General features: G+C 53.4%; 1 protein-coding gene and 1 long non-coding RNA gene across 2 annotated transcripts; one reads left to right on the plus strand and one right to left on the minus strand.

Annotated features, from left to right (window-relative positions):
• The first annotated feature begins 869 nt into the window (after positions 1–869).
• Positions 870–10,883, plus strand: MAP2K2 (mitogen-activated protein kinase kinase 2). The gene is made up of 11 exons (XM_052702808.1): positions 870–1,012; positions 1,839–2,049; positions 3,378–3,524; positions 4,189–4,266; positions 4,723–4,774; positions 4,870–4,994; positions 6,312–6,525; positions 7,322–7,386; positions 7,615–7,676; positions 8,272–8,317; positions 9,210–10,883. The coding sequence occupies exons 1-11, from the start codon at positions 921–923 to the stop codon at positions 9,318–9,320; spliced, it is 1,203 nt and encodes a 400-aa protein (XP_052558768.1). The 5' UTR covers positions 870–920; the 3' UTR covers positions 9,321–10,883.
• LOC128090463 (uncharacterized) lies at positions 6,045–12,165 on the minus strand. Its single transcript, XR_008210949.1, has 2 exons — positions 12,028–12,165; positions 6,045–8,197 (listed from the first exon to the last, which is right to left on the minus strand). It is a non-coding gene; the product is annotated as an uncharacterized LOC128090463 (long non-coding RNA).
• Between the last annotated feature and the right edge of the window lie 4,994 nt (positions 12,166–17,159).

Raw genomic sequence — 17,159 nt, forward strand, 5'->3', positions numbered from 1 at the left:
TCCAGGCTCTGCAACTGCCCATGAACTTTCCCCCACTTTGGGGGTAATTTCTTTTTATTTTTTTCAGATGAGCACATCAGCATTAATCACATCCTATAAATGTCGAGAACGTCTGGGGAAGATGTTGGCTTGAATTCTATCACTTGCTGCTTCTCCATAACACACGTTGATCCCAACTGATGTTCATGATGATCCTCACGCCCAGGGCTGGCCCAGCTGCCAGCTCTGTGCCTCAGTTTCCCTGTGGATCAAAAAGCATGAAGGCTGGGGCTCACAGCCTGCCACATCCCTCACCCTTTGGTGATGATGTTGGATATCTCACATTCTGAATGCTGGGGATTACAACTCTGGATGGGCACGATCAGATCCCAGCAGAACCCACCCAGCTGATCCCCTTCGTGCTGTGCAGAGCCCAGCCCGCCCCTCTCCCACGTGCCCGGTGAGCCAAGGCAGCTTGTGACCACGCTGTGCCACCGGGTACAAGGCTGCAACGTCGTGCTTATCTCTTGCACAACGCCCTCTGTCCAGGAGGGACCGGCAAGAGGGAGGGCACCGCCTTCACGCCGCAATTTATGGCCCCGCAGCGGAGACGGGAACTCCTTGCTCCGGGCAAAGGGCGTCCGCTCTGCCGGCCTCCGCCCTGCCACCGCCCTGGCACCACGCGACCCGCTGCCAAAGCCTGCAGAGCGCTCCGCCGCGTGAGGCACGGCGGGCACCAGCAGGGGGCGCTGCAGCCCCCATGCCCCGCCTCGAGCCTCGAAGCCGTCCTCCGCAGCACGCTCTCGCGAGACTCCGCGAGGCGTCCTCCACGCGGCCGTTTCCCCACGCCCCGCCCCTTTCGGTTACTCCCCCTCTTGGCTCCGCCCACTTTCGCTCCATGCTCCGCCCCGCTCGGTCCGCAGGCGCGGCGCGGCCCGGCCATGCCGGCCAAGAGGAAGCCGGTGCTGCCGGCCCTCACCATCACTCCCAGCCCAGTCGAAGGACCCGGACCCGGACTCGGTGGTTCCGCAGAGTGAGTGAGTGGCGGTGGGGTCTGACCGGTCCTTGCCGCTTCTGGAGCGTCGGTACTGGGGTTGGCTGCGTGCCGGGCCTGGGAGCTGAACCGGGAACCGGAGAGGGACGGGAACGGGGCTTGAGGAGCGAATGGGGAGCTGGGATGGGCTGTGCCTGGATGGGGTTTGTGTGGGAACCGGGGGCTGCTTGAGGGCAGCGCTGTGGGATCGAGGAGGAAGCGATGGGGCCGGGCACAGAGCGGCCTTGTTCGTAGCTTGGCTGGGATGAGGTGGGGAAGGGCTGGGGGAGGCGAGGCGAGGAGCTGGGGGTGGTCAGTAGGGTGAGGAGGAACAGAAGCCGTAGGGATTTGGGGGGCGAGGGGAGAAGGAGGGGGGTGTTGGGGCTGCTGGGAGCCCTCGCTGATCCCCTGCCCCGAGTGGGGGATGGGGCAGCAAATGGCAGAGGGTGGCTGGAGTCTGTCTGTCTGTGCGTGCATAGCAGGTGTTGGGGAACACAGCATCCCCTTTGTGCTCAGCTGTGGGTCTGGGGTAGCAGGGGGCTGGTGGGCATGTGGAGAGGCATTGTGCTTCACAGAGAAGGCCAAGCGTGGCTTTCCGTGTTAGGAAAAGTTGTCCCTTAACTTGTACAGGGGTTTGGGCTGAGTATGTGCGGGTTGGGACTTCTGGTATTCCTTCTGCTTCTCCACGGTTCCCACAAAAAAAACATTGAGGTTCTTTTCCCCGTGCCTCGCTGTCTAACCCTTATGAGCCATGTTTTGCCCCTGCCAACAGAGGACAGACTTTCTCTGGACCCTCACAGACTGATGCCCCCTTCATCTCCTGCAGGGCTAACCTGGTGGACCTTCAGAAGAAGCTCGAGGAGCTGGAGCTGGATGAGCAGCAAAAGAAGCGCTTGGAAGCTTTCCTCACTCAGAAAGCCAAAGTGGGAGAGCTGAAGGATGATGACTTTGAGCGGATCTCTGAGCTGGGGGCTGGCAATGGTGGTGTGGTCACCAAAGTGCAACACAAACCCTCAGGACTCATTATGGCACGGAAGGTAAGGAGGCAGGAGATGCCTTGCTGGGGAGCAGGGTCCAAGCAGGCTGTCTGCACTGCTCCACCTGCATGCAAAGCACCTGTCTGAGTTGGTACCGATGCACAAAGCTGGGCTCTGCACAGAGTCTCTTCCTGTTAACTTCTGTAAGCTGTCTCGCTGCTCTGCCCGGCTGTGGGTCATCTCCTGAGAAGGGGAAGTCTGCATTAAACAGGTCACAGGGTTTTGCAACGCCTGGTGTGAGAACATGAGTTTGTTCTTTTGCCAGGAAATGGGCTTTCTGAGGGTGGTGGCTGACAAGGGCTCAGTGTGGCAGGTGGAAAGATGCATAGCTGGCCCTGCACACACCAGGGTTTGGCGTGCACGCATCCCTTGCCATCCACTTGATAGTTCCAAGCAGTCTTGTGAACCTGTCTTGACAGCTGTTCCTCTCTGAGATTGGCTTATGGGAGATGTCTTTTATTGTCTTGTAATAGAGAAATAGGAGGTGCTTTGTCTGCCTATTAGAAAAGGCAGTGCTCAGTGAGAGCAGCACAATTGCTAACATATAGGACAGCTTCCTTGGAAGGCTCTATTCTCTCTTGCTGTGGGGATGACTTAGTGGGTATCATGAACTAATAGGTTTTCCAGGTGGCTTTGCTTGGAGTGGAGCTCTGTGAGTCTTCCACTGTGGCATTATTTTGGGATTATTATTTCCCGATTATTTTTAATTAATTATAAAATAATTTCCATTATTTTAGATGTAATTAGATGGTTTTGAGATTGTTGGGAGCGCTGTGTTTAGAAACTGGAGCCAAGGCAAGCTGCAGCATTGGGCAGCACTGCTGTGTTCCTTGCTGAAACCAGGGCCTGGGTGTCCTAGAGCTTACAGTAACAGCAGCTGCTTTCTAACCTGCAAGACTTTCCTTCCCACAGTGTGTTAGCTGACTGTGTGGAGCCCAAGGAATAAGGCATTTACTCTTCCACGTGCATAAGCACGTGAATGTTGTTTTTTTCACTCCATGTGGTTTCCTTGATAGGAGAGCACCTGTTCTTACAACACCTACGAAGCTCGTGAAAATGTTCACGTTGCCAAGTCAGATCTGCTTCTGCCTTGCCTTTCCATTCTGTGTCCTGTGTGATTTCAGTGTGTTACACAGGCTGGCAGTTGCTGCACTTGCTAGCAGGCTGCACAGCACTTCACTTGATCCTTTATCCTTAATTTTGGAAACCTTTTCCTTTCTTTCCAATGCTCACGCTTGCTTGTTCACGTGGTTCCTGTAAGGTTGTTTTTTGATACCTTTAGGCACTATACTTTTTTTTTTATATATATATATAATTTTTCTTGTTAGCTGATTCATCTAGAAATCAAACCAGCCATCAGGAATCAGATTATCCGAGAGCTGCAGGTGCTGCATGAGTGTAATTCCCCATATATTGTGGGTTTCTATGGAGCCTTCTACAGCGATGGAGAGATTTCCATCTGCATGGAGCACATGGTGAGTCCACGTTCCCCCCCTCCTCCTTCTCCAAAGTGCTGCTCCCAGCACTGTGTTCCCAACTGGATCTTTATGAGAATGACATCCAGATGAAGTGGGTTAGTGTGCTGGCATTCATTGCTGGCAATGCAGTGGCTCCTTGCTCTGACTGCTTGGTGTTCAGCAAGGCTGCTAAGCTGGGGTTAGAATCTCCATGTTTCTACTTAGGCATCTAAATGACAGGCATCAAGGTTGGTTTTTTTTAGGAAGCAGAAGTTTAGGGGGTGGCCAAACAGAAATATTGTAAACCCATCACTCTACAGAGCTTGCTGTCAAATGCAATGTGCATCTTTTCTTGTCCCTGTCAGAAGTGTTGTCATTCCTCCACAATGATGCTGGCTGCCTCATCTTTGTGTTCAAAGCGCTGAGGGAAAAGAAGCTTAAAAACTAACAGCAAGAAACAGAGCTGATAGGATTCAAGTAGTTCTCAGTGAGAAGCTTGAGCTCTGATCACCAGAGATCTTTTTCTGCTGAAGGAGCTTGCTTGATATCGATGTGCTGCAGTCTACTGAGCTGGGATGCTGTGTATCACTCTTATAGTCCAATATGGATGCGTTTGTCTGTATGGCCAACTGCTCTGCTGCTCTTGGTGTGCTGATAACCTCAGTGGCTTTCTTACTTCCAGGACGGTGGCTCCCTGGATCAAGTGTTGAAAGAAGCCAAAAGAATTCCTGAAGAAATACTGGGGAAAGTCAGTATAGCGGTGAGTTGCCGTGGGTGAGAAAATGCTTGTGCAACCCCGGGAAGCTTTCTTCATTTGTCCATATGTGCTTTCCCATCCTGAAGTTGGGCAGGAGGTGGTGGTACGTGAGATGGGAGCAGGGAAGCAGGTTCCCAAGCACTTTCCATCATTCCCACCCCTGGTGTTGCACTATTTGGTGGTTGCCAGACAGGGAGAGAAACTTCCTTGGGCAAGAAACCCAAGACTTGTGATTGTCACAGCAGGGGTCGGTTTTTGCTCTGTGACTGAATCCATACAGTGGCCATTGCTCACTGCCATCCACTGCCATCAGTTGCAAAACTTGAAGTGCTTAGTCACCACAGAGAGGCTTTCCTCACAGGGCTGCGATGTGGCAGCACTGAAGTTTATGCAATGCATCTTCCTGAAGGCAAAACGCTTCGCTTCTGAGTCCTTATCCTGTCTTTGGCTTCCTTCTAGGTTCTGAGAGGTTTGGCCTATCTGAGAGAGAAGCACCAAATCATGCACAGAGGTGAGAGAGGAGGAACCTAACAATAACTGCCTGTGCTGGAGGAGCCCTGTTTTACCCAGAGCCATGTTTACACTCTTCTCTCTCACTGTTGTCAGATGTGAAGCCTTCCAACATCCTGGTTAACTCTCGAGGAGAGATTAAGCTGTGTGATTTTGGGGTCAGTGGTCAGCTCATTGACTCCATGGCAAACTCTTTTGTGGGAACTCGGTCCTACATGTCTGTAAGTTCAACTTTTTAGTGGATTTTTACAATTTGGGTTCAGCTTGGATGCAGGTGGGGTTAACCACTCGTATAGAATCAGTGTCCTGTCCAAGCTGTTCAGAGTTTTCCTCTGCATTCCTGCCTGTGGTCTCTTTGGATGCTGTCTGATCACATGTGCTTACTGCTTCTTCATGCTGAAGGTTGGACTGGGGAGCACGTAGTGTTCCATGCAATAGGAACAAGTACAAGATGTGCAAAGGAAGATGTCCACATCCTATGGATGCTTTCATTCTGTTTCAGCTACTGTTTGTGGGTTCAGAAAATTCTTTCTGTATGCAAAGCCTGTCCAAGAAACTGTGGAGAGGGCATCCGTGCTGACACCCTCCCTCCTTCAACCATGCTTCAACCATGTTGGCAGGGGTGTTAGCCAGTCTAATGCAGGTGGGGTTGGTGGAGACTGATGGAAAACAGAGCCAGACTGGAGGAAAGCTGCAAAAAGAGCAGATGATGTCTCAAAACGAAAGTCATAATCTGTGGGCCTTGGGCTGCAGATGTGCTAAACCACAGATTGTGACACATTTGGGCTAATGGTTTCTGTCCAGCCTGGTGTAGTGGAAGTGACACAGTGCAGCAACAGGCAGCATGCAGACTCCTCTGCCCTGTGTCTTGATAACAGGCTGCTGTAACCATGAAATTTCCTCCAGGCTGGTTCTGGTCCTCTGTCTGGATAGCAAAGAAGATGCATGTCTGCTGTCCACACCGTGTGGCTGCAGCTGTAAGCAGGCAGTAAGCAAAGCTGCCGGTGCTTCTGTACTTAGGTCTGAGCTCCTCTTGTATTTTTGGGAATGGTTATTTAAGTAGAGTTATAGTTAGATGGTGTATTTAAGGGTGGTGTTCCTTCTGCACTCAGTTGGGTCTGCACAGCTCACACAAAGCTACCAGCATAGATGGCTTGCATGGGTTTATTATTTTTTAGCCTTTTCATCACAGCAGGATTTTCTGCTCCTCAGATTGCTCTCAGATATGAATAGGAATAAACAGAAGAAATAAAAAAACTTTGACAACAAAATTGAGATCTCAGCTCACTGAGAAATACTTCACACTCAGAAGTCCACAGCATGAGCAACTGCAAAGGCTGCTCAGCTGTATCTGTTGGTTAGATGTGTGCAAGTGCTTTGTGTTTGCTGTGACTTGGGAGTTCCCCCACCCCCCAGAAATGCTTTCTCTGCAGACATCAGTGCTTCTGGCAGGCATCAGGAGCGCTGGCTGCTTGGAGGACACCTCTCATAGAGAGGATGCTTCAGGTTTCTTACCTCTGTGTTTTTTTTTCTTCCAGCCTGAGCGATTGCAGGGCACTCATTACTCAGTCCAGTCCGACATCTGGAGCATGGGTCTGTCACTGGTGGAGCTTTCTATTGGAAGGTACCCAATACCCCCACCAGACTCCAAGGAACTGGAAGCAATATTTGGCCGTCCTGTGGTGGATGGGGCAGAGGGAGAATCTCACAGCGTCTCGCCGCGGGCCAGACCCCCAGGCCGCCCCATCAGTGGTAAGGGGCTGCCATGCTGCACTTGGAGGGGCTGCCATGCTGCACTTGGAGGGGCTGCCATGCTGCACTTGGAGGGGCTGCCATGCTGCACTTGGAGGGGCTGCCATGCTGCACTTGGAGGGGCTGCCATGCTGCACTTGGAGGGGCTGCCATGCTGCACTTGGAGGGGCTGCCATGCTGCACTTGGAGGGGCTGCCATGCTGCACTTGGAGGGGCTGCCATGCTGCACTTGGAGGGGCTGCCATGCTGCACTTGGAGGGGCTGCCATGCTGCACTTGGAGGGGCTGCCATGCTGCACTTGGAGGGGCTGCCATGCTGCACTTGGAGGGGCTGCCATGCTGCATTTGGAGGGGCTGCCATGCTGCATTTGGAGGGGCTGCCATGCTGCATTTGGAGGGGCTGCCATGCTGCATGAGATGCAACACGCAGGCATGGGGGCAAGGGGATGGGTTCTGTTGGTGTGGCTGGGTCAGCAAAAGCTGCTGTGAATGAGGTTGTGGGGAGGGAGGGTTCTCATCTCACTCCTTCCTGCAGACAGAGCCATGTTTGTGCTGTAGGAGAATCCAGCTCTGCTGTGGAGGTTTCTAATCCTGAGAGCCTGCGGGGTTCTGGTCTTATATGGGGAGCTTAGGAGGTGGTTTGGGGGATTTTGTTTTTAACAGTGGGTTAATTCCCAAGTTTGGTGCCCTCTGCTTCTCCCAACCAAAGTCCCAGTGTGGGTTTTCTTTGTGTGAAATGAAGCCCTTTGGTGTCTGAACAGCTTCTCACCAGTATTTCTTTCATCTTAACCACACAGGCCATGGAATGGACAACCGACCTGCAATGGCCATTTTTGAACTGCTGGACTATATAGTTAATGAGGTGAGTATTGCACTATGGTAGGCTCTGCTGCCCTGGGTTGGTGTTGTGTCCACTCTAAAAGGTCAAAGGAGGCTCAAAAACCTTTGCTTGACAGGGACTTATCAATAGAGCCCCTCAAACTGCTCCAAAGTCGTCTTGGCCACCGATAGAATGGGAAGGAAGCAACTGAAAGCTGTGCTCTAAGGCATTTACGTTTTGACCCATTAATCCTTTTTCCTCTCTCTGCAGCCACCTCCCAAGTTGCCAAATGGAGTTTTCACGCAAGATTTCCAGGAGTTTGTAAATAAATGGTAAGGATTTCTGTTTGTGACTGAACGTGGAGGCCTGTTTGCGGTCACTGGCAGCTCAGCAGGCTGCCTTCCCACTCAAAATGTTCAGCATGAGGGTTGTCTGTTCTCTGTTGGCAATCTCCCTGCTCTGGCTTGGCTGCAGCAAGGTCCTGCACTGTGCTGGGAACTTCTGCCTTGGGAAGGGCTGGAATAAAAGTGGTTTATTTGTAGTTATTCTCTGCAGCTTGTCCCACAACCTTGCAGGCACCCTGCAAACACCACTGACTTCAAGACCTCCTGATCCTGGGGACACCGTGGGGATGTTGCTGCTGTCCCCACTAAAACAGAGATGTTACAAAACCATTAATCCCTGCAAATGGTTACACACTTTGCCCATGCAATCCAGAAATGGTGGATCTTGCAGCTCTGCCTAGAGTCCAGAGTGCTGGAGCTGCAGACACCACTATCTGAGCATCATCCATACTGCTGGTCTGGAGAAGGCAGACAGGAGGCAACGTGTTTTTTAGTGAAGCTGGACACCCCTCCAGACAGATAAGCAGCTTCTTACAAGAAGTGTCTCATTGCTGCCTTTGCTCTCTTGTTCTTCTCATTTCAGCTTAATTAAGAATCCAGCGGAACGGGCAGATTTGAAGATGCTGATGGTAAATGGGAAGAGCAGTCTTCTTTCTACACTGGGTGGCACCAGATCCGCAAGCTGCTGCCTCATCCCATCCCTTCCAGCCACCCTTGCTCTAAAGGCTGGAAACTCCCCTGGCTGAGCCTGAGAACCAAGTGCAGCCTGGGATATGAAGTGACTCACTTGCCTTTATCTCAAAGGCAGTGGTGTCATCTAACCCGAGAGCCTTGATGCCCCTCCCCAGCAGAGCTCAGGATGGGAACCTGATGGCTCCAGCACCTCTCCGTGTCTGCGAAGGTGCCTGGGACAAACCTTTGCCTCTTGAGCAGAGTAGAAGAGCTCAGTTTCTCCCCGTGAACCTCGCCTTTCTTCCTCAGCCTAGTGCTGAGCCACAGCTGGCTCAACCCCGCTGCCCCTTGCAAAAGCAGCAGCCCACATCCTTACATCCCTGCTCCTTGTCCTTGTTTTGTGGTCACCCTGGGGAATTAAGGTTTGCTCTCTGGGAGCAAACTGGTACCAGGCTGAGCTGGTAGGCTCTGAACCTACACCAGGCTTGTCCTATCTCCATAGCATTTAGGTTTGTTCTGGGGATGCAGCACACAGGCTTTGCACCTCAGCTCTTCTGCGTGTCCTGAGAGTTTCATGGCCAGGCACAAGATGCACTGACTTTAAAACCCAGCCACAGGGCTGTAAGTAGCAAACATTTAGGAACTACTCTCCAGATCCACTGTCTGGGCCTGAAAGCAGCCCAAGCTATGGCCTTGGATCCATTGGCCTTACTGGAGTCCAACCAACAGTGTAAGCCCCCCCAAAGCTCTGAGAAGGGGCCAGAGATTGCGGTGTTCTGCTGGAGGTGGAAACCCCCACTGCAGGATGCACCTGGCCACATTGCTAACTTAGCTTCGCTTCCCTTGCAGAATCACACCTTCATCAAGCGTTCTGAAGTGGAGGAGGTGGATTTCGCCGGCTGGCTCTGCAAAACATTGAGGTTAAACCAGCCCAGCACACCCACCCGTGCTGCTGTGTGATGGCCGAGCCGACCGCCTGGTGTCAGTACATCTGCCTCTGTCACCATTCCCTGTCCTTCAGTACACAACAGAACTGCCCTTCTTCCTTCTCCCCAGCCCCTTCTCACCTCGCATCCCACCGGCAGAGCACCATCACTTGGAAATGTTAATCAGCTGCCCCCCACCCCAAGCAAATGTGGGCTTGGTTTCTGTTGTTCTGGGGGGGGGGGGTCCTGGGTCTCTGCTCCAGCTTGGAGCTCTTGACAATTGGGAAATGTGCTGCTTATGTTAATTTTTTTTTCTTTTTTTTTTCTTTTTTTTTTTTTTTTGGAAACATGTTCACTTGGGTTTAAAAAAAAAAAGTGTGTGCACTGGTGTATGTGTGGTGAGATGGTGGCAAGGGATGGGCATATGGCTGTGGGAACGGGGCTTTGCCTGCTTCTGGGCTCCTCAGCTGGACCAGGAGCATGGAGTGAAGAATTCAGTGCTGCCAGAAGGGGAGAAACCTCAGAGGATGTTCCAACCATGGCAGGTGCTGTGCCACAAAGCTGTGGCATTGCTTAGAGCTGAGCTGTGTGCTGAACCAGCTGGCCTGTGGGTAGAGGGAGGCACGTGTGGCTTTACTTCTGTTGTTGTTTCATTGGGTTTCTTTACAGCCCATTCTGATGAATCGTCTTGATCTGCTGAGTGCAGGCTGAGCTCCTGGATCAGATGGGGAAGGTGTGCAGGGCAGCTGGTGGGCTCTGCTGACCCTCCTGCAGGCAGACCTGGGTGCACAGAGAGCAGGTGCTCCACATCCTCCCTATCCATCCCCTTGCACTGCAGGCAGCAGTTTGCTGTGCCTTGGGCAGAGCAGTCCTAGAAGCCCCTCTGGCCTCCAGCTGTCCCCTCCACCTTCCCAAGCCAAGGCCTGGGGTCTGGCAGTGTGGGTTTGGTGGCAGTTGCCCCCATGGAGAGGCTGGGCCAGGCCTGGATCTTGCTTGAGGGATTGGGGGGGTTCAGTCCTCTTATGCTGTTCATAGTTCTCCAAAGGCTGCTTTCCACACTCTTTACCCCATGCCTGGGTTGCTGCATGCCCTCCTGCCTCACGAAGGGTGAGGGCTCCCTTGATGTCAGGGCTGAGCCATCACCATGCATTCACCTCCATCCCCTCAGGGCTGACTATGCCTTACAGCCCCATCTCCTCCTGAGGGGGGTGAGCCTCCTTGCTTGTGGATTTATTTGGTTTTCCCTTTGCAATTTGCCAAGTGACTGATGGATGCTTCTCTGGTGGGGCAGGCCTGGTATTTGCTCTTCAGGAAGTGTGTTGCCTTGTTAACCCCCATCACAGCCCCTTCCCCACTGCTGGGGCAGGGGGCTGGCACCAAAATGCACCAGGCAGTTGCTGTTGTTTTTTGCCCCTTAGGTGCAAAGTGGGGAGATGGACAATTCATGAAGCGTTAGGGTTGTTTGTGGCTTGTTTCACTTTGGTGTTGGGTTTTGGAAGGGAAAATCATATTAAACGTTTTGTTGGGTTGTTTCTTTTTAAAAACCTCAATATTTTCATCATGGAGAAATAATAATAAATGGCACTTTACATTTACAGGCCTATCCTCTTCTGATTTCTCCTGCTCAGCTTTAACTCCTGTGTGCCCAGGCTCCAGCAGCTCCTCTTGGAACAGATCCCCCAGTTATCCTGGCACCAGCCTGCCCTGTCCCAGCAGGATGGATGTGAGCTCTAAGGAAGGCACTGTGCCATAAATCCTGCTCTGGGGTTGCTGGATGCTGAGTTATTCATTATAGAATGAGGCTGAGCTTATCTGGGAGCCCTGAGCTCATCCAACCTTGGGGTGTACTTCAAAATAACATTTTCTCAGAACCCTGCATCCCCTCAACCTCTGCAGAAACCCCATCAGTGTGGAGCTGTGGGGTTTGGGGGACCTCTATGGCTGGGCATGGTGTCTGGCACCTCTTGTGGGTGGCATTGGTTTGCTCCCATCTTCAGGAGAGATTTGGGAGCTCTGAGGGCTGGCTTTAGGGCATCCTAGTGTACCCCCAGCCTATCTCAGCGTTCTTTGGGTGCTGTAGAGGCTGCCCAGTGTGCCCTAGAGGCATCTTGGTGCACCCCACTGGCTCTGAGGTACCCTATGTTCTATGCTGTGTATTCTATCAAATGCTCAGAGCAACTCGGTGTGAATTAAAATGCAGGCACTCTCATGGCCTCGTATCGCCCATTTCCCCATAGGCAACCGTGGCTGGACTCCTCGTTCTGTGCTTCTGCTCAGGATGATGCTGTGGTGATGAGTTGGTGAGCATCCCCCTCCTGTCCTCCCTCTGTCACCTCAATTTGGCACACTTTACCCCATAGGCATTCCTTCTTTCTTGTGAGCTGTTTGTAGAAGCAGCAACCGCTCTGCTGTGCCTTCCAGCCTGCCTCACCCCCCCGATACCCTCCCCCCAGCTGTCCTATAGCTCTTTGCTTCCACATTCACAGTGCTGTGATGCCAAATGCCGACAGCCCCCCAACCTCACCAGTCCCTCTACCAGAACCACCTGCAGCCAATCCATCCTGTGAAGTACAAATGCACGCTACTACAATAGGGCAAAGAGGCAGTGTGACCCCCAAACCATGCCCACATCCCCTGCCAAGCTGAGCAGCTCTCCTACCGCCTTGCAATTCCCAATGCTTTTCCCCATTGATTTCCCAATCCTTCACCTCCCCTTTACCCACCGAGCCCCGAGAACGTACCGCTGTGGCTCTCCCGGCGGCCATTTCGCGTTCTGCTCTGTATCTGATTGACTCTCCGCTCCACGCCGCCCTCGTTCCCGTTGCCCACGGCGGAACCTCTCCGCTCCGCCGGTACCCACGGGGACGGCCGCTCCACGTGGCGTTGCGCATGCGTACGAGCGGGAGGTGCCGACGCCTGCAGCTCTCCGATGCTGCCAGCAGGTGGCGCTGTCCGGCTCCTCAGTCCCGTACGAACGTAGCGAGAGCCGCGCGCCCCGTGCGCGTAACCCTGCCCTGTTGTAAAGGTAAAGGCAGCAATGCGCGCACCCGCTGCACGGCGGTAGCAGGGAGCGTTCCCGGAGCTCCTCGGTGTGCCTTAGAGCCTTCCCACTGAGCTCTGGCTGCGGGACCTCGTGCAGCAGTGAAATGCTGCTGGCCTAGGAAATGGGCTGAGCTCCCCAGCATCAAGTCTGCTCCTGCCTCGCTTCTCACCCCAGCTGAGCTCCCCCACCAGCTCCCAGAGAGGAACCTGAGGCTCGGCAGAGATGCAGCAATGCAAGGAAGCGCTGAGATGTGTCCCCCATACCCAGTACTCCTGCTACCCCCTCTATTCCAGGATGGAGATGTTCAAGACCTGCCTGGATGCCTACCTGTGCGACCTGGTGTAGGGAACCTGCTTTGGCAGGGGGGTTGAACACGATGATCTCTGGAGGTCCCTTCCAACCCCTACAATTCTGTGATTCTGTGAATACCAACACCCCCCCCCCCCCCCACAGACAGCCAGGGTCAGCAGGGCTGCCCTCTGGAAACTCAGCATCTGGATGCTGACAGTGAGCCAAGAAATGTGATGTTGATGCTGGTAAAGTGTCCTTAAACAGAACCACCTGTGCCACTCTTTGTCACAACGGTAGGAGTTATATACATGAAGTGTCAGCCTGTCACCCTCTTGGATCCTCCAGGGCAACCTGGGGCACCTGAGCTTCTTTGTAGGTAACCCCAGAAGCCTCAGTGAGCCACTCTGAAGCACCCTCGTTTGCTCCTGAACATGCCCTAAAATCAGACCTGTGTGAGCCCCACCAACCTCGACGAGCATCTCCTGCCCCAGTGCCAAAGCAAGCGGCTGCTCCCCAAATCCAGACAGGCTCAGAAAGGGACCCCATGGCTTCGAGGCACCTGCAGGAGCAGCTCTGATCCCATCGCACGACGCCTCTGCTGGGAGCAAGCAGCAGGCAGGCAGCCAGCATTGGTGGGAGGAGAACAGATTGTCCACAAAACAGGCACTGTGCAGAGCGGGATCCCCCGCGAACTGCACCCTGGAGATGGGGCCAGCTCAGAGGGGACGGGGAGCTGGGTGTCCCCACGCTCACAGCAGAGTAGGCGTGCTCCTATCTTAGCCCAGCTCAGCCCTCCTGGGGTGCCACAGCAGCACGAGCAGCCTCTCTCTCTGTGCACAACTGGCAAAAGGCTGGCAGCACTCCGTGGGAGGGCAGGCGGGATGCGAGCAGCTTCCTGCTGCCCCTGAAGACTGAGCCTCCGTCTGCTCGGGAACGGAGCGAGCAGAGCTCGAGTTGGGCTGTGAAAGGGAGCGGTGGTGAGCAGAGCCAGGAAATCCAGCACGCAGGCTGACACTTCATCTATAACTCCTACTGTTGTGACAAAGAGTGGCGCAGATGGTTCTGTTTAAGGACACTTCGCCGGCATCAACGTCACGTTTCTTGGCTCAGCGTCGGCATCCAGGCGTTGCATTTCTAGAGGGCAGCCCTGCCGGCTCCTGGCTATGGGGGGTGGGGGGAGTCCTGGGATAGAAGGGGGTATGGAGAGACCTGGGTTAGGTGGGACACATCTCAGCCCTTCCTTGCATTGCTGCATCTCCGCTGAACCTCAGGTTCCCCTTTGGGAGCTGGCAGGGGAAGGCTCAGCTATGGGGAGGAGTGAGGCAGGAGCAGCCCTGATGCTGGGGAGCTGATCCTGTTTCCCAGGCCAGCATCATTTCATCATTTCACTGCTGCACGAGCTCCTGCAGCCAGAGCCAAGGTGGAAATAGCAAAAGGGACAGCCCCAGCACAGCCCTGGCCAAGCACCATCTTTTCCCTGGCACAGGTGAAGTAAATACTCATGGAGCAGCCCATCACCTGCTGCTCCACACGGCCCTGCTCCCAGTGCTGCTAATTGCAGCGTTCTCACTTCACGCTGATGGACATGATAAGATTAGTGATTACAGAAATCTCATACGGCAATTGGATTGAATTGGGAGGCTGCGTGAAGGAAATTGGACTGAGCTGCAAATAGGAATTAATTACAACCTGGCAGCAGTGAGATTTGAGGGTTTGAATAGACGTGTTTCTGTATATTTACGTGTTGCCCTGCGCTACCTCTGGCTCTGTCCTGGAGCAAGGAGCTTCAGTACGGTGAGATGTAGCACTGTGGCTGCCTCTGCTCCCATACCAGCTTTGGGCAGCCCCAAGCACTCAGAGAGGGGCTGAGAGGGCTGTTATTGAACGTGGCCGCGGCACATCCATGGGGTGAGCACAGCCCAGGGCTCCCAGCCCTCCCCTCCTGCCAGCAGGCTCCATTATCTACATTGCCATGGCGATGGAGCCAGGCTGATGCTCTTTGTGGCGTGTCCAGTGCAATCCCCAGACGCTGCCCATGCTGGGGGGCAGATCCAGCTGTGATGGTGGATGCAGCCCCATGTCCTCATCATGCTTCCATGTGGGTCAGAGCCGCCGCCTTTCAAGAAACCCAGAACTCAGGGTCTGATCCCCCTGTGGCACCCAGCATCTGTACCCAGCACCCCCAATCTGTACCCAACACCCAGAGCCGTCACACAACTCTCAGAGCTCAGCCAGCAGCCCCAAATTGCCGTATCGATTGAAGCCTGTCTGAACTGATATTAAAACGTTGGCCAGCAGCGTTGAACGAGTCCTCCTGTCTGCTTTGTTTTTGCCATTTGTTTCCCCTCCCACCTGGGCCTGCTTGATACGTTGGGCATTTTGCAAACCTGTCAGAGGCAGCATTGAAAACTCCAGCAGGGAGCTGGAAATGAACCGGTCCAGAGGGGAAAGGCTGGGAGAGCAGCTTTACACCATGGTACATCCTCAGCCCCTTCCCTCATCCACCCCTATAACCACACTCATTCCCAGCACAGATTTTGGGGGTTTCTCCAGTCCTGCAGCTGTTGGTGTGATGCAACCAAGCCACACTTGGGCTTTGGGATGTGTTAATTTCCTCTGCCAAATTCCTCCAGAGGAGATGGGAAAGGCTGAGTTAGGATCCATCCCATGGCTCCAGGTCCACGTCAGCATGTCAGCTTCAAAACATGAGAGCAAAGCTCATGTGGAAAAGCAAAACAACCTGAGCCCTGGGGCTGCGGTGACAGCAGCACAGCCAGCCCTGGGGAAAGCTTGCAAGCTGCTGCTTCTGTGCTGGCTCTCATCAAACCTGCAAATGCCACAGGGCTGGAAAAGAGCTTCAGGTTGTCCCTATTGCCAGTAGGGCTCCCCCAGGGCTTGGCGTCCCCGTGGCTTGAGGCGCTCACAGCCTGATGTCCTCATGGCTTCAGGTGCTCAGACCCCACAGTCAGCAGCCAGCAGGGCCAAAACCTTTGCCTCTGGCTTTTCTCTTTCACCTGATGTGACTGTGAGGAACTGTGGGATTCAATTAACTCCCGTTTTCCTCCCGTTAACAGTGGGAGTCTCTCTCCCTGCTTTCAAACAGACATGCTGCCACGGAAGACAAATGCTTGCAATAAAGATGAGGAGCTGTGTGCAAGCCGGAGGGAGGCCGATACTCACACACAGCTGCAAGGTGGGTGCATCGTGCCCTGCACCCACCAACACAGCACTGCTCCCACACCGGCTGCTCAGTGATGCTCGGGATCAGACTGCAGCTGGGGCAGCCCCACAGAGCCCTGCAGCCCCCGCAACCGGACCAGGCAGCCAAGATGTTGCCAAGCAACAGAAAGAAGCTTTTTTTTTTATTAAAAAAAAAACAAAACAAAACCCAAACGGTAAATCAGCAGCTTTGTCAGAGCAGGGGGTGTTGTGAGGCTAACCCCAACTGCACCCAACTATCTGCAGGGGGAGGTAACCATCAGGACCCCAATTACCCCCAGGTAATCACTGGGTAATCCTGCTTGGACCCCCACCCTGGCCATCCCACAGCCTGCAGTGCAGAGGCTCATTGCAGCCCAGCCTCAGCTCAGGGTTTAACCCCAGGCTCTGGAAGCTGCACATCTCTCCTCTAACAACTCAATTAGGAATTCAGAGCTAAATCTTCTCCCACCAGCCGCCCCTCCGACTGTTTCCCATGCTTTGCATATTGAGCACTTGAAGGATTTTTAGTGTTTTCAGGCTGACCCCCATCCGCTCCATTTCAAACGAACTCAATCAGGCTCATTTTATTGCTAACTGCTGTGGCTTTTACACCTCGAAAAGGAAAAAAAAAAAAACAACCCTATTTTAATTTCCTGGCACCTGCCAAGTTTTCACCACGCTGCTTTCTGTGCCCTGTGGGGCCGGGAGGAAGGAGGGCGGATCTGTTTAGCGTTCCTATTCTTTATTTCTACTAAAAATGACAAATTATTACTATGGTGGAAATTAGAAAAATGGCATTTAGGCTGCAGGCAAACCTCCCTCTTTGCTTCAGCAGCTGCTTGTTAGAAGTGGGTTGAGAGATGGAAAGCAGGGGAAAGAAAAGAAGAAAGCAGAATAAGCTGCTGGCCTGGAACAGCTGGGGGGGAATGGGGGGGGAAAGGCTGTCCCCATTGCTTGCCATCACAGGGGGTCAGCAGCATGTGGGATAATAGAAAGCAAGGGAGCATCAGGAGCTGGGTACCATTTGCATCTGTTTTAGAAAGACTTTATTGCACTAAAAAGGGGAAGTCATCTGTAAACAAACATTCCATTAATGAATATATATATGTATATATTAACTCCAAAACAAAAACGCGTTGTTAAATCCAGCCACAGAAATATCATAAAGCAGGAACGTTAGAAAAGGGCTACAGGGAGGAAGGATCCCTCCAGGACTCCGCATCCACCCTCCCATCCATCACAGCAGCAAATCCCAGAGCTCAGCCGACCTGGGACAGGTGAGGGAGGTAATGGCACAAACTCCTAGCCCTCAATTCCCCCCACGGAGCCAAAGAGCAG

The sequence above is a fragment of the Tympanuchus pallidicinctus genome, unplaced genomic scaffold (assembly GCF_026119805.1).
Source record: "Tympanuchus pallidicinctus isolate F22 unplaced genomic scaffold, pur_lepc_1.0 scaffold46, whole genome shotgun sequence".
Taxonomy (NCBI): domain Eukaryota; kingdom Metazoa; phylum Chordata; class Aves; order Galliformes; family Phasianidae; genus Tympanuchus; species Tympanuchus pallidicinctus.